The 13,824-nt window shown below is 43.9% G+C and overlaps 1 protein-coding gene across 3 annotated transcripts in view; it reads right to left on the bottom strand.

Annotated features, from left to right (window-relative positions):
* The window catches only part of POLD1 (DNA polymerase delta 1, catalytic subunit), a 38,375-nt gene extending 32,954 nt beyond the window's left edge, over nt 1-5,421 (bottom strand). For 2 of the 3 annotated variants that reach the window (XM_081837639.1, XM_081837640.1), the window contains exons 1-5: nt 5,267-5,421; nt 2,379-2,578; nt 1,750-1,863; nt 759-899; nt 524-649 (exon numbers count right to left, since the gene is read on the bottom strand). In XM_081837639.1, the coding sequence (XP_081693765.1) occupies nt 524-649; nt 759-899; nt 1,750-1,863; nt 2,379-2,578; nt 5,267-5,391 (706 nt within the window). In that variant the 5' untranslated portion in view covers nt 5,392-5,421. Of the gene's footprint in view, nt 1-523; nt 650-758; nt 900-1,749; nt 1,864-2,378; nt 2,579-5,066; nt 5,171-5,266 lie in introns of those variants that run through there. The other variant, XM_081837641.1, reaches the window with a different exon arrangement.
* Between the last annotated feature and the right edge of the window lie 8,403 nt (nt 5,422-13,824).

The following is a 13,824-nucleotide window of genomic DNA, read 5'->3' as shown; positions in this document are numbered from 1 at the left end:
TGACATCTACAGCTTTCAGATCTGCATCTTACTTCTTCCCTCCAACCCTGCACATCTGGCAGAGACCGCAAGCGCTCCAAGCAGGAAGTTCATAAACATTACAGCTGTAATGTTTCATAAATATATTTACAAGCATAAGGACCAGGATCGGTCAACGACTTTAGAACTCTTTTGCTCCTATTATACATACAACACAATCTTGCCTATTCAGGCCGGATTCAACCGCTACAAACAGCACAGAGAACTGAGAATGAAAAGGCAACACTGTTCCGGGTGCTAAAAGAGCAAGGCTGGTGTGATTTTAATGCTCAGCAGGCATCCCAAATCTGGATTTAACACAGGGTTTCCCAAACTTGGGTCTCCAGCTGCTTTTGGAGTACAATTCCCATCATCTCTGACCATTGGTCCTGCTAGCTAGAGATGATGGGAGTTGTAGTCCAAGACCCAAGTTTGGGCAGCCCTGGTCTAGCCCAACCATCTTTCCAGACAAAGGGGGTGCCTACACACAAACTCTCTTGCTCACTTTGCTTGTTGCAGATCTCCACTGCCAGAACAACTTGGGTCAGACCATCTTTGTTGGATCGCATGTCCCGGATGACAGCCGCATTCAGTTCCCGCTGAAAGTCAGCCAGATGTTCTGCTTGGAATCCTGGGAGAAAAGTTAACAGAAAGAGGAAGGGGAGCAGGAGACTGACTAAGCTGCAGAAGGAAGGAGGGTGGTTTGGGGAGAGCCCCTCCCCCTGTAGCCAAACACTCACCAGCCTGGGCGGGCACATAGAAATAGGGGGCAAAGCCATGGATGTGGCAGCAGATACTGTTGCCGGCTCCAGTGACTCCAAACATCCGCAGGACAGGAACTGGACCCTGAGTGGATCCTGGGAAGCCAGGGAGGTGAGCGCCTGTCTCAAGAAGAGAGAGAGGCTAGATCAGTTGCTGAATGTTGATAATGTACAATTAGTATTTAACTATTTAAATTACAATTGTCTTTCCTCTAAAAAACATCTTTAGTGAACCATGTATAATATGAACTGAAAAAATGCTCTTTTAGACCACCTCTAACTTTTTAATATACAGTGGTGCCTCGGGTTACATACGCTTCAGGTTACAGACTCTGGTAACCCAGAAATAGCACCTCGGGTTAAGAACTTTGCTTCAGGATGAGAACAGAAATCGTGCAGTGGCGGCGCAGCGGCAGCAGAAGGCCCCCATTAGCTAAAGTGGTGCTTCAGGTTAAGAACAGTTTCAGATTAAGAACGGACCTCCGGAACGAATCAAGTACTGAACCCGAGGTACCACTGTATATTTTAGCAGAATCAGCCCACATTATTTTGGTACATTTTCCATTCCATAACCTTAAGGGCTAGCAACTTAACATTTATTTTCTTTCGAAATGAAAGACTTCACAATACTTTGCACACAGATTTCCAAATATACCTTCCTCCAAGCTTGCCATGATACCTTTCCTCATCCCAACAATCAGAAAAATGGGACTACAATTTCTCTGGGGAATTCCAGACTTTATCCACTCTGTCCGGCAAACAGGGCTAAGAATATTATGGGGCTATTGTAGCTATCAAAAGCCCCAGGAAGTATAACAGCTTCAGACTTCCCTTTCTGTAGCAGAGAGTTATTGTTCAGTTAGGCAACGGGAATACCTAGTTCGGCAAACCCCTTCCCAGAAGGAATGGAATCCATTCTGCAGCACCTTCAATACCTTTTCATCAGCATTTTATTCGCTTATGTACTCACCCACATAATAATCTAGTTCCACTTGCTGGAAACACAGAGCTTCCTCTTTCGGGTTTATTTTGGGAGGCGGTGGTCTCTGCCATTTTGGATTCTGCACTGATGAGAAGAGATTACCTGAAGGAAGAAGAAACTCACATCAATCACAACCATCAATTCTCTTTTGACCAACTACAAATTTGGAACAGCTAAAGATCTTGCACCTTCCATGTTCAAACTGCTAGTTGCAAAGAGTAGGAAGAAGAGAGATGGGGCAGCACCAAACAAAAAAAAAAAAAGGAAAGGCAAAATCTCACAGTGGTTTCAATTGAACACAATATGCAATGTGCTCAACATTACTCAGTCCCACACCTGGTTTATTGCTGTAATTCAGCATTTCTTTGTTTTTATGTGCCATTGAATGCTGGATTACAGCAATAAACCAGGTAGGAAACCATGGGCCTTCTAGATGTGGCTAAACTACACTGGCCATGCTTGCTGGGGCTGATGGGAGCTGTTCAGTAATATCTGGAAGGCCAAAGGCTGCCCATACCACCACCAAACGTACATTTTGCTTTGTCAGTCTGCTGCCCAACCTTTCTGACTCATTTGCCTAGGTAGTCTGCTCCTTATCTGGTACCCATGTAACTCACCAAAGGGGATGACATCAGGTACCAACTGTGCTTCCTTCGCCTCCAGAGCCATCTCAGCCTCTACCTCATCCAAAAAGGCCAGTTCCTCTTCAAACTGTGAGGGGCCTTCCTCCTCCCAATCACCTCCTCGTGATTTCTTCCTCTGGGAAAGAGTAGGCTCCCCCACAGAAGCCTTCCGTTTGCTTTCCATATTGGCATTCCTAGAAGAGAGAGAAGAGTGTCCCACATCAATAGCCAAACCAGTTCCTCATAAATGTCACAGACTTCCCCAAAGACTTCCACAACTCCTGGTTACACTATGAAAGCAGACAGGGATCTGTCAACCGGGGTAACCCATGTGGTGCCGTCCAGATTTTCTTGGACTACGACTCCCATCAGTCCTAGTCACCATGACCATTGATTAAGGATGATGGGAGCTGTAGTCCAACAATGCCTGGAGGATTATCCCTCATTGGCTATCCCTGACCTAAACTAGGAATACTCCAAAGCCCTCTTTGAAGCCATTGTTCACATTATACATTGCTAAAGGGTCCAGAACTCTCATGGAATTGTGCTTCCCTGCCATGACACCCACCCACAAATGTGGCACCAGTTTTCACCTACTCCCCTGATATGGTGACAACCATAATCTGTACACTTTGCCTATAATGATGCACAGCAAGAATATGTAAATCCTTTCTGCTGCATGCATTCACACTGAAAGACTAAGTTCAAAGGCCAGTGATTATAATCAAGGCCTTACTCATGAAATAAATAAAAACAAAATTATGTTCACACAGGATTATTATTGGTGTTTATCGGCTTAAGGAGACTATCAGAAGAGATCATAAAGAAAAAAGAGAAAATATATGGACAAGATGTGATGTGGAAACAGCAAGATAAGACTGGATAGAATTATGAACTCTGTTTGGACTGATTTGGATTGATTTGGACATTAACGCAGTAGCAAGAAGATGATCAGAATCCCCCTTCGGATCTTGAAATATGGGTCCCCCCAACAAAACTTAAAATTCAGCTTTGTAATTCGGAATTTATGTGATGTGATTTAATTTGATTTGATTGACCGGTTAATAAAAATTATTTTAAAAAACAACAAAAAAATTATGTTTGTTTTACTGAAAGGCAACCTCAGAGGTTGCATTGAGCAAGCTAAGGGAGACTGTTTAACACTTCCCCTGTCTGTCATTTATCCACTCCAAACTCTCACCCCAAAATGTTTTCCCACCTGCCAGGCAGAGATTATTCTGAGCAGATAAACAGCAGGAAGAGAAATAGTTAAGCAACTCTTCATCTTCCAAATTGATCCTCTGCTCAAAATGATAGCTGCAATCAGCTGTTTTTTCAAAAACAACCCCCCACCCCAACCTGCAAACATATATGCAAACCTTTAGGAGAATATATATTTTGTGAGTTTGGCTCCGAGTTCTCTTTAAAGCATATAAGGATGGTCATACTGAATCAAAGTAATGGGTCGTGAAGATTAGCATTATTTCACCAATGACTGGCCAGATGCCCCCAGGGAAATTCACAGGCTGGATTGACAGAAACAGCCATCATCACCTATGACTTTGCTCCTTCAAGGCTATCAGAGGTAGAAGATAAAACAAAAGCTGCACTGCATGAATTTTACACAATTCTTTTTAAAGCCATCTCCCGGCAGCAATTGATGAACCGTTGGGTTTGATCCAGAAGGGAAGCTCTTCGGAGCAATCACAGTACCAGAATCAACCACCGACAAGAGCACTTAAGAACCATAGGCCACCTAAGGTTGTCACCTGCCCACCACTTCCCCGCTCCCCGTGATCAACCCCACCCCAGGGGTGCCAGCTTGAATAAAATATATGGGGGTGAGCAAGGTAAGTCCTGCCCCACATACTCAATCACAAGACACCCTTTGAAAGGAAATGTCCATTAACGGGGGGAGGGGGTGGCCCCCTCAAATATTTCACTGAGGGGGCCAAAACGACCTTAGGCCCTAGGAGCTGGATCCTATGCCCTACCCCCACATTAACCTGCTGCCCTCTTCTTTCAATGCATCCTGCTCTAGTTTAATGATAATAATAATAATAATAATAATGAGGGCTCTGATTTCTTTCCACAGGGCCTGTAAGACAGAGTTGTTCCACCTGGCCTTTGGCTTAGAATCAGTTTGATTCCCTCCCCCTCTTTCTTTTTCCTTTCTCCTCCTGTGCAGAGGCTGCATACTAATGTTTTAATGTTGTATTTTATTCTTGTTTTTAAGTTGTATTTTAATCAACTTGTTTTTATTATTGGTTGTTAGCCGCCCCGAACCCGGTCTTGGCTGGGGAGGGCGGGGTATAAATAAAATTTATTACAGTGGTACCTCGGGTTAAGAACTTAATTCGTTCTGGAGGTACATTCTTAACCGGAAACTGTTCTTAACCTGAAGCACCACTTTAGCTAATGGGGCCTCCTGCTGCTGCTGCGCTGCCGGAGCACGATTTCTGTTCTCATCCTGAAGCAAAGTTCTTAACCTGAAGCACTATTTCTGGGTTAGCAGAGTCCGTAACCTGAAGCGTATGTAACCTGAGGTACCACTGTATTGTTATTGATACCCCGACCATCTGGCTGCGTTTCCCCAGCCACTCTAATTTCCTTTTCCACATTCGTTTCCCACACGAACCTTCTCCCAGGAGCACCCACACCTTCCATGCCTTCAGCACCCACCCCACTCCCAGTTGCTTCCAAGAGCCTCCAATAGTTCAAGGGGGCCTGCAGATGCTGCTGGACCCCCAACTACCGTCAGCCCCAGGCTCCCTGCCTCAGTTTCTGCCCCCAGGGAACCCCTATGGGCTCGCTCACGTCACCCACCCTCTCCCCATACCGGCACCCCACCCCCAAACCACTTCAAAACCGCACACTCTCACCTCACTACCTCTACACCCTCGACCAGTCTCCCGCCAACAAGTTCAGGGGAGGAGCCTGCCTCTCCAGCCCCTTGTTGCCATGCCAACCCTCTTCCCATTGGCCACCGCCTCTGTGTTTTCTTCATCCGGGTAGCGGCGGGAATCCAAACTCAGACTTCGGCGAGTGGAAGGGTGGAACACGCATGCGTAAGACCTACTACCCTCCGGCCGGCCGCCGCCGCCGCCGCCGCCATGTTTGGAGTGGCAAAAAGGGGTGGAGGGGAAGCAGCCATACCTAACGGAGCATGCGTAAATGCTGCGGCCGGGTTTCGGCGGGTGGACGGGGTGACTGGACTTGGGCATAGGCGAACTACGCATGCGTAGCGTGATTCGCGGGGAGCGCCATAAGGAGTGTGGCTTCAGGTGGGTGGGCTGAAACGGCATGTTGAGAAGGGCGCTTAAGATCTTGCCCTATTTGTAGAGATTCAGCCTTTAGCCCTTCTGCCCTTTTTAGTTCCTGTCTGGAAATGTTGCTGACGGCGTGAGCACAGAGCAGGTGCAAGGGTTCAGGGCATAGCCACGTTCACCCAGCCATTCATTGTCACTTAACTACGCTTATATCCTTCCCAGGGATGTAGTGGCAAATTCAGAAGTGCAGGGTCCCTTCATCACTGTCACAGCGACACCCCATTCTAATATTATACAATAACCTTCTAACTGCACAGCAGGAATAAATGTGATGCATTGCAACAATATATACAGATCCCCACGTGCTCGATCTTCTATTTTCTGTGTACATATGGGAGCATGTTGGATCAATCCATCAACCTCTGATGGATGATTTTTAGAACATGGGTAGGCAAACTCTTGAGAGTCCCATGGACTGCAAGAAGATCAAACGTATCCATTCTGAAGGAAATCAGCCCTGAGTGCTCACAGGAAGGACAGATCCTGAAGCTGAGACTCCAATACTTTGGCCACCTCATGGGAAGAGAAGACTCCCTGGAAAAGACCCTGATGTGGGGAAAGAGTGAGGGCACAAGGAGAAGGGGATGACAGACGATGAGATGGTTGGACAGTGTTCTCGAAGCTACCAGCATGAGTTTGACTAAACTGCGGGAGGAAATGCTTCTGTTTTCGTACGTTCTTCGGAACCTGAATGTGTGGCACAGCTTCCACCAAGTGCAAGAAGCTCTTGCAACCAATGGGAAGCCGTGCCTCGGTTTTCAAATGTTTCGGAACCCGAACAGGCTTGTGGAATGGATTTCGTTCGAGACCCGAGGTACCACTGTATTATTGTAATTAAGCAGTATGATAAATTGCTGGAATAAAAAACAAAGTTCATGACGTGACCTGTTTTGATAAATGGTGTGAATTTTTGTAGACTTGCATACGCAATACATTTGTGTGTTTTTTTCGTGTAACCCCCCGAATTGTGCAAAAGGTTTTTCTTTTTATTTGCCACTTCAAGTAAAAGCACTTCCTTTTTTCCCCCTTTCCTTTTTGTTTTGTTTTTTGGTGTACTTATGTGAAAAGTTTTACAGTACTCGGAGTGAGGGCGGGGCCTAACTGGTAAGAATTACGTGTAGGAAGGTTATGAGTTCAGATGTTCCCTGTTGCTGAGTGATTGCCATTCTGGCGCAGTAACTGCTTGGGAAATCAGATTCCCCTTCCAATCATAAACCTCACAGGGTTGTTGTCAGGATAAAGTGGGGTAGCCCCTATCAATGCATGCCACCCAAACATCACTGAAAGAAGGCTGAAATACAAATGAGGTGTTAACAGATAAAACTGAGGGCTCCCTTGGACAAAAAACAAGGACACCAGCCAGGAATACCAGAGCAAAACAGCAGCCAGTAGGCTTGGTCTTTATTGAAGACTGTCGCAACAAGACTCCCACCTGCCACAAGGTGGAACAAGATGGAAGCCCCAAACAAAAGAGCACCCAAACTTTTATTAGCTGCTAATCCCCATGTCACACACCCCAAACTACATCACTCATACATCATGGTTACATCATGAAAGGGGTGGTCTGGTGGCAGTAATCTGAGCATCCTGGACCCTGCCCCCTGGTTCTCCTTGCCCTCCACCAAACACCCATCAAGTGTAACAAAAGAGATATTTATATTTCCCTGTTTCCCAGCCAAGTTAATCACACCATTTTGTCTTCATCTGGGTTTGTTACTTCTGGAATGGCTACCTGTTTGGCACTCAGGTATCAGGGTGCCAGGAATTATCACTCAGGCAGAGGGGCTGCTGAGTAGCTGAGTTCACATGTCTATATGAATTTCTGAAGTTTTCTCAGTGAGCCAGGACATAGATACATTTATCAGTGAATTCTTACATTTGGTATTGTGCAGTAGAGGCCCTTTGAATAGATAGGAAGAAACTGCGATGAAGTGTTTTGTGGGGACAAATCACAAAAGTCACAAAAGTGATTGTGCTGATTTTGGTAGTGGGCTGCATGTGCATGATATCTGCTGGAGGGGCAACCTATACATAAATTCCTGCAACAGAGGTTAAGAGTCATAATATGAAGGATGGTGCATGTGATCATTTTTTTTATCTATTCAGCTTTAAAAATGCAGCGAGTGTCCTTGGACAATCCATTCTCTCATCCACACCATACAATGAAACCACTCAAGCTGGGGCAACCCAGTCAGATGGGCAAATAAAATCATCACCATCATGGTTTCCAGCAATAAATAAATAAATTCTAGGAACTGTAGTTCGTTAAGGATGCTGAGAGTCCTTAGAAGTCCCCTAACAGAGCTACAATTCCCAGAATTCTTTGGATGATGTCATGATGGTTAAAGCAGTATAAGAGTGTTTTAAATACCGGTACATTTAGGTAGGCGTATACTCTTTATGCAATGACAAACCTAGACAGCATCTTAAAAAGCAGAGACATCACCTTGCCAACAAAGGTCCGTATAGTTAAAGCTATGGTTTTCCCAGTAGTGATGTATGCAAGTGAGAGCTGCACCATAAAGAAGGCTGATCGTCGAAGAATTGATGCTTTTGAATTATCGTGCTGGAGGACTCTTGAGAGTCCCATGGACTGCAAGAAGATCAAACCTACCCATTCTTAAGGAAATCAGCCCTGAGTGCTCACTGGAAGGACAGATCCTGAAGCTGAGGCTCCAATAATTTGGCCACCTCATGAGAAGAGAAGACTCCCTGGAAAAGACCCTGGTGTTGGGAAAGATGGAGGGCACAAGGAGAAGGGGACGACAGAGGACGAGATGGTTGGACAGTGTTCTCGAAGCTACCAGCATGAGTTTGACCAAACTGCAGGAGGCAGTGGAAGACAGGAGTGCCTGGTGTGCTCTGGTCCATGGGGTCACGAAGAGTCGGACATGACTAAATGACTAAACAACAGCAACATACTCTTTATATTTCTGTTGGACTATTAGCAACTGGGAAGCAAGGGAAACAAGGATGCTAACTCTTAATTCTTCCCTTTTTTCATTTATTTGGAAAGTCTTGTGTGTCTACTTGCATGGAAAATATGGTAATTGTCTTCTGCATATTACATCACTTGTGGTTTTAGTGCTTTTTTTGTAAAAACAAAACAAAACCCTCTTTTGTCATAATTTAGAGGTTTTAATGAAAATAAAGAAGTGGGGAGTGTTTAAAATGTATGGTGTGGAGCTGACCTGATGGTTGTGGGGGAAGCTCATGCTGCAATCCTTTCCCCCAGAGAACTTGGAATAGGTCCTACACATACTAACCTTTGTGTAAACATTTATCCTGCCAGGCTGTAAATCACCCTCCTTACTTAGTTAACCGAGGAAGGGCAGGACACCCTGGTAATTTTAAAAAAAGCAGCTCTAAAAATCCACTTTTCAATTTATTTATTTTTAGAAAGAGGTATAGTTCTGGGGGTTTTTTTTGGGGGGGGTTGTTACAGGGGAAAAGGTTCCCCACAAATATGTAGGGCCTTTGTTAATCCGCCTGCTTAATTTAGGGAATTAACAGGGAACAGATGATGCAATGGGCGCTGGCTTAAATGGCTTGAGAAGGTGTTAGATAAATTCATGCAGGAGAGGTTTAGCAATGGCAAAATGGACCCTCAAGGTGAAGAGATGGTTTATCTCTGAGGACCAGTTGCTAAGGAGGGGGCAACTATGGGGTAAAGCATGCTGGAGTAGATGAACCTATGTTCTGTTCTAGCAAGTTTCTTCTTATGCTCTTAATTAATGCAAGTGTTTTTCAGTGGGGAAAACTGGATGGTATCCACCGAAAGACATTTTTGGGCTGAGACACAGGATGCATTTAAAGCACATGACTTCTCCCAGAGAATCCTGGGAAGAGTCGTTTGTTAAGACTGCTGGGAACTGTAGTCCTCTGAGAGCAAACTACACTTCCCAGGATTCTTTGCTGCCCTGTGCTCCTGTGGGAGCAGGGCACAAATCACATGAATACATAAACCATAGCTGTCAACTTTTCCCTTTTCTCGCGAGGAATCCTATTCGGAATAAGGGAATTTCCCTTAAAAAAAGGAAAAAGTTGACAGCTATGACATAAACTCATGTGCTACGTGCATTGAATGTGCTTTAAATGTTCCCCAGGCCTTTTCGAATGTCCTACCCATTTTAAAAAGCTTATTCTCTTTGTGTTTCTCCCCATCATTCCTCCAACCCTATCCCACAATAGGCGGTATTCGAGTAGACCTATTGAAATTAATTGACCTAACAGAAAACGTGGGTGGGTGGAAAATATTACTACATTATTATAGGCTTCACTGCAAGTGACATGTTCTTTTTTACAACCATGAATATTGGCGCGGGCGGGATTTTTGTTGAGTGCGTCATGGTCATTACTTTCAATGGGTCTACTTTGAGTAAAGCTTAGTTGAATGCCATATTATGTGCTACCCTTCCCCAGCAGTCAAGCCCATAGATGATTTGTTTTTCTAAAAGACTGGCTCCCAGCGGAAGCCCCGTCCTAGATTTCCCTCTTCCATGGTACATAGTGTATGGCGCTATTATCTGATAAAGCAATTATTATTGGATAAATTATTATTTGATAAAGCAATTGTCAGCAAAGCGTCCTTGCCGCAAACGGTGTCCTCACCGCAGGCTTTGTCTGCAGAAGCTCTTAGGTCACATTTACGCAACACATTTAAGCCAGTTTCGAAGCAAGTTAACTGTCACCGTTTCCTCCAATGAACAAACCAAGGAAACTGACGTTTTGGGAAATTTCTAGTTGTGTTCGAAAGGTGTACACCTGACCTTTATAGATAGATCTTACAATTCCCAGGGCTCCTTTTTAAAAAGTTTATATTTACACTTTCTCCCCCCACCCCTTTCTGCGGTTCCTGAAATTTATTTTTTAATATCCTCTGCATAACCAAATTCATGTAATTTGCTCATTTGATTATCTACTTTAAATATACTGTATATTCTTATGAAACTGCAGGTTATTACAATAATCCTGCCAATGTTTTTATCTGTTTGCAATTTACCTGTAAATATTTGATAAGCCATTTCCATTCTTTTTTTAAAAAGTTTGTTATCTGGCTTTGGAATTCTGACAGTTACAACCATTTGACAGTCTGGGATGCAGCAGAAGAGCATTTGCCTTGTGCGCAGAAGATCACAGCTTCAGTCCCTAACTTTTCCCAGGTTGAATTGAGACACTCTGGAAACCTGTTTGGAGAGCTGCTGGTAGTTAGGGCAGCCAATATTGAGCTGAATAGACCAATAGTCGGACTCAGCATGAGGCAGCTTCCTGTGTTCCTCTGGTTTGCAGTTGTGGCCTGTAAACCAAGGCCAGGAAGACGAAAGAGGAAGCCTGAAGGGTTCCTTTCCCCAGCCTCCACACCCACTTACGGCATTTACGTTCTGCTGGCTTTGTTGTGGTTTAGATGTGCATAATTCGTGTGGATTGCGGCATTTGATGGTCAAAGGAGCTTAACACAATGGAAAATTTTTCCTCCCCATTTTATCCTGTGTGGAGTGGGCAATACCTGGTTTTAAAAATTGTGATATATCACCAGCTAAACATGCAATATACCGACAGATCACGATGTCTGAAATAAGGGTGGAGCTATGTAGAGACACTGGTTGCCTCCAAGGTTTTCCCCACTTTGTGATTTTTGCATAGCACACAAACATGATTCGCAACACACTGCCAGGTCAAAAAGTTATGAAACCGATATCACGTACAGTGGTACCTCGGGTTAAGTACTTAATTCGTTCCAGAGGTCTTTTCTTAACCTGAAGCACCACTTTAGCTAATGGGGCTGCTAACGCTGCCGCCGCGCCGCCAGAACACGATTTCTGTTCTCATCCTGAAGCAAAGTTCTTAACCTGAAGCACTATTTCTGGGTTAGCGGAGTCTGTAACCTGAAGCGTATGTAACCTGAAGCGTATGTAACCTGAGGCACCACTGTACAGTCCTACCTTGGGTTACAAACGCTTCAGGTTGCGTTTTTTTGGGTTACGTACCACCGAAACCTGGAAATAGTGGAATGGGTTACTTCTGGGTTTCGGCAGTTGTGCATGCGCAGAAGCTCTAAACCGCACTTTGTGCATGTGCAGAAGCGCCAAATTGCAACCCGCGCGTGCGCAGACACGCCACTGTGGTTTATGAACGCTGTGGGTTGCGAACATGCATCCCACACGGATCACGTTCTCAACCCAAGCGTCCACTGTAATGGACTTCGGACAGGTTTTGGATGATAGCTCAATTGGTTAGAGCATAACCAGTGCTTTTTTCTGGGGGGTACATGGGGGTACGCATATCCCTAAACATTTTGTGAATCTAAGTTTGGCCTCATAGAGGGGCAGTATTTCAGTATGAGTAGGAAAATGAGAGTACCCCTAAACATTTTTTTTTTTTTTTTTAGAAAAAAAGCACGGAGCACAACATAATGCAAAGGCAAGAACCGCAGGAGGACAATGTGAGTTGGCGAGTGCCTCTGATGGCGCATAAATGAGCAAGATGTTCAAAACATGGGGGGAAGAATTGGTCTCCATGGAGGCCGTTGATTAGTTTCAGTTAACCTGACAACTGCTATACTCTCTCAGATGGAACAAAGCACTTATAATAAAAGCAGAATTAGCAATATAGAATGCACAAAAGGTTGGCTTGTTGATGCAGAAGAGGGGGATTAAAATATGGTCATAGACAAGAAAGTCCCTCAAATCTGTGTTTGCCAAGAACAACCTCTTCCTTTCGCCTGGCTTTCTGCCCAGTGGGCACCTGTGCTCTGCTTATCTCGCTTGACCTTGTCATCAGACCCACCTGAGATCCCTTGTTAATCTAGTGTAGCTCTTTTATAGCTTGAACGCCTTTGTTCTTGTTGAAATTCACCTTATCAAAAGATCTTGGCTGTTAACATCGCGTTTCCCTTGCTATTGAATTCATTTTTTTAATTATTTTTCTCCCTTGCCAACCAGTTGAGACCAGTCTGGTGATTATAGCGTTTTGAGTTTGGTCATCACAAACAGACAGACTATTGCAAAATACGGGACCAGTTGATCTCAGGAATCAGCTCTTCTCAGAGGGAGCTTCTCAAAACTTCGCTCCGCTTCAGAGAGACACCCTTATTGTTGCCCCCACCCCCTGACAGAAGTCTGGCCCCAGTTTAATTTAAAATGAAAAAATTGTGGTACTAGATATAAGCTTTGAATACATATTTATTTGCATAGTTTTAAATACTGGGTCCTCTGTGTTAAGTTGTGGGTGAACATATCAGACGACACAGCGATTCTTCAAACAGCTCTTGTTTATTCGGAGGCCAGAACAGAACTGAACTGAAGGGTTAGTTGGCCTGCTTATATAGAGCTCCAGTACAACGTTACTGTAACAACTTTCTAAAACTATCCAATCACTGAACGTCACTTTCGATCCCTTATTTGCATAACTATCTACAGTATCCCCCTGCTGGCCCAGGGTGAGAACTTTAGTACATAACACTCTGGGCTCAGGCACAAGGAGATGCCCCTTTTTACTTGTATACCACTAAATAAGACTTTATGTTGAAATGCATTTGGATATTCAGAACTCATCTGGTTGCTGCAATCAATATTTTCAGATACAGTATTGACATGTGTGAATCTCTTTTACTTTTAATTCTAATTATCTTTAAATATTTTATCTTTTTTTACTATTTTGATTGGTAATTTTAATATTTCTTGTAAACTTCTTAGAGGTTTTATTTCAGGTTTCATAGCAGTTAAATTTAAAACCGTCTTTATGGAAGACAATTTCACTTGGCTACGAGTGATCATCAAAGAAAAAGAAATAAAATAAAATAAATAGTTTTGTGCAATTCTGTACAATTATTGCATTTTAGGAATGTGCCATAGTTATTCTTTTCAGAACGTATCTGGTTGGGGCAGGCATTATCTTCAGAATACAATTGTTTTGTGCCACTACATCCATTCCTTGTATTTTGTTCATGTGAAGCTACATTTTATTGTTTGTTAATGTATGCATATTTCACTTGTTATTAGGCTATAGGATTGTCCTTGTAAAGGGTCTCTCTCTGTGTGTGTCCTGTACAGAAATAAAATTTGCATTTATTGATCATCTTGACTTCATTTTTTGCATTTATCAAGTGGTCA

This window comes from Podarcis erhardii (genome assembly GCF_964252035.2).
Source record: "Podarcis erhardii genome assembly, chromosome: 13".
Lineage (NCBI taxonomy): Eukaryota > Metazoa > Chordata > Lepidosauria > Squamata > Lacertidae > Podarcis > Podarcis erhardii.
The sequence above is the reverse complement of the archived record's forward strand: the minus strand, read 5'-3'. Positions and strand labels throughout refer to the sequence as shown.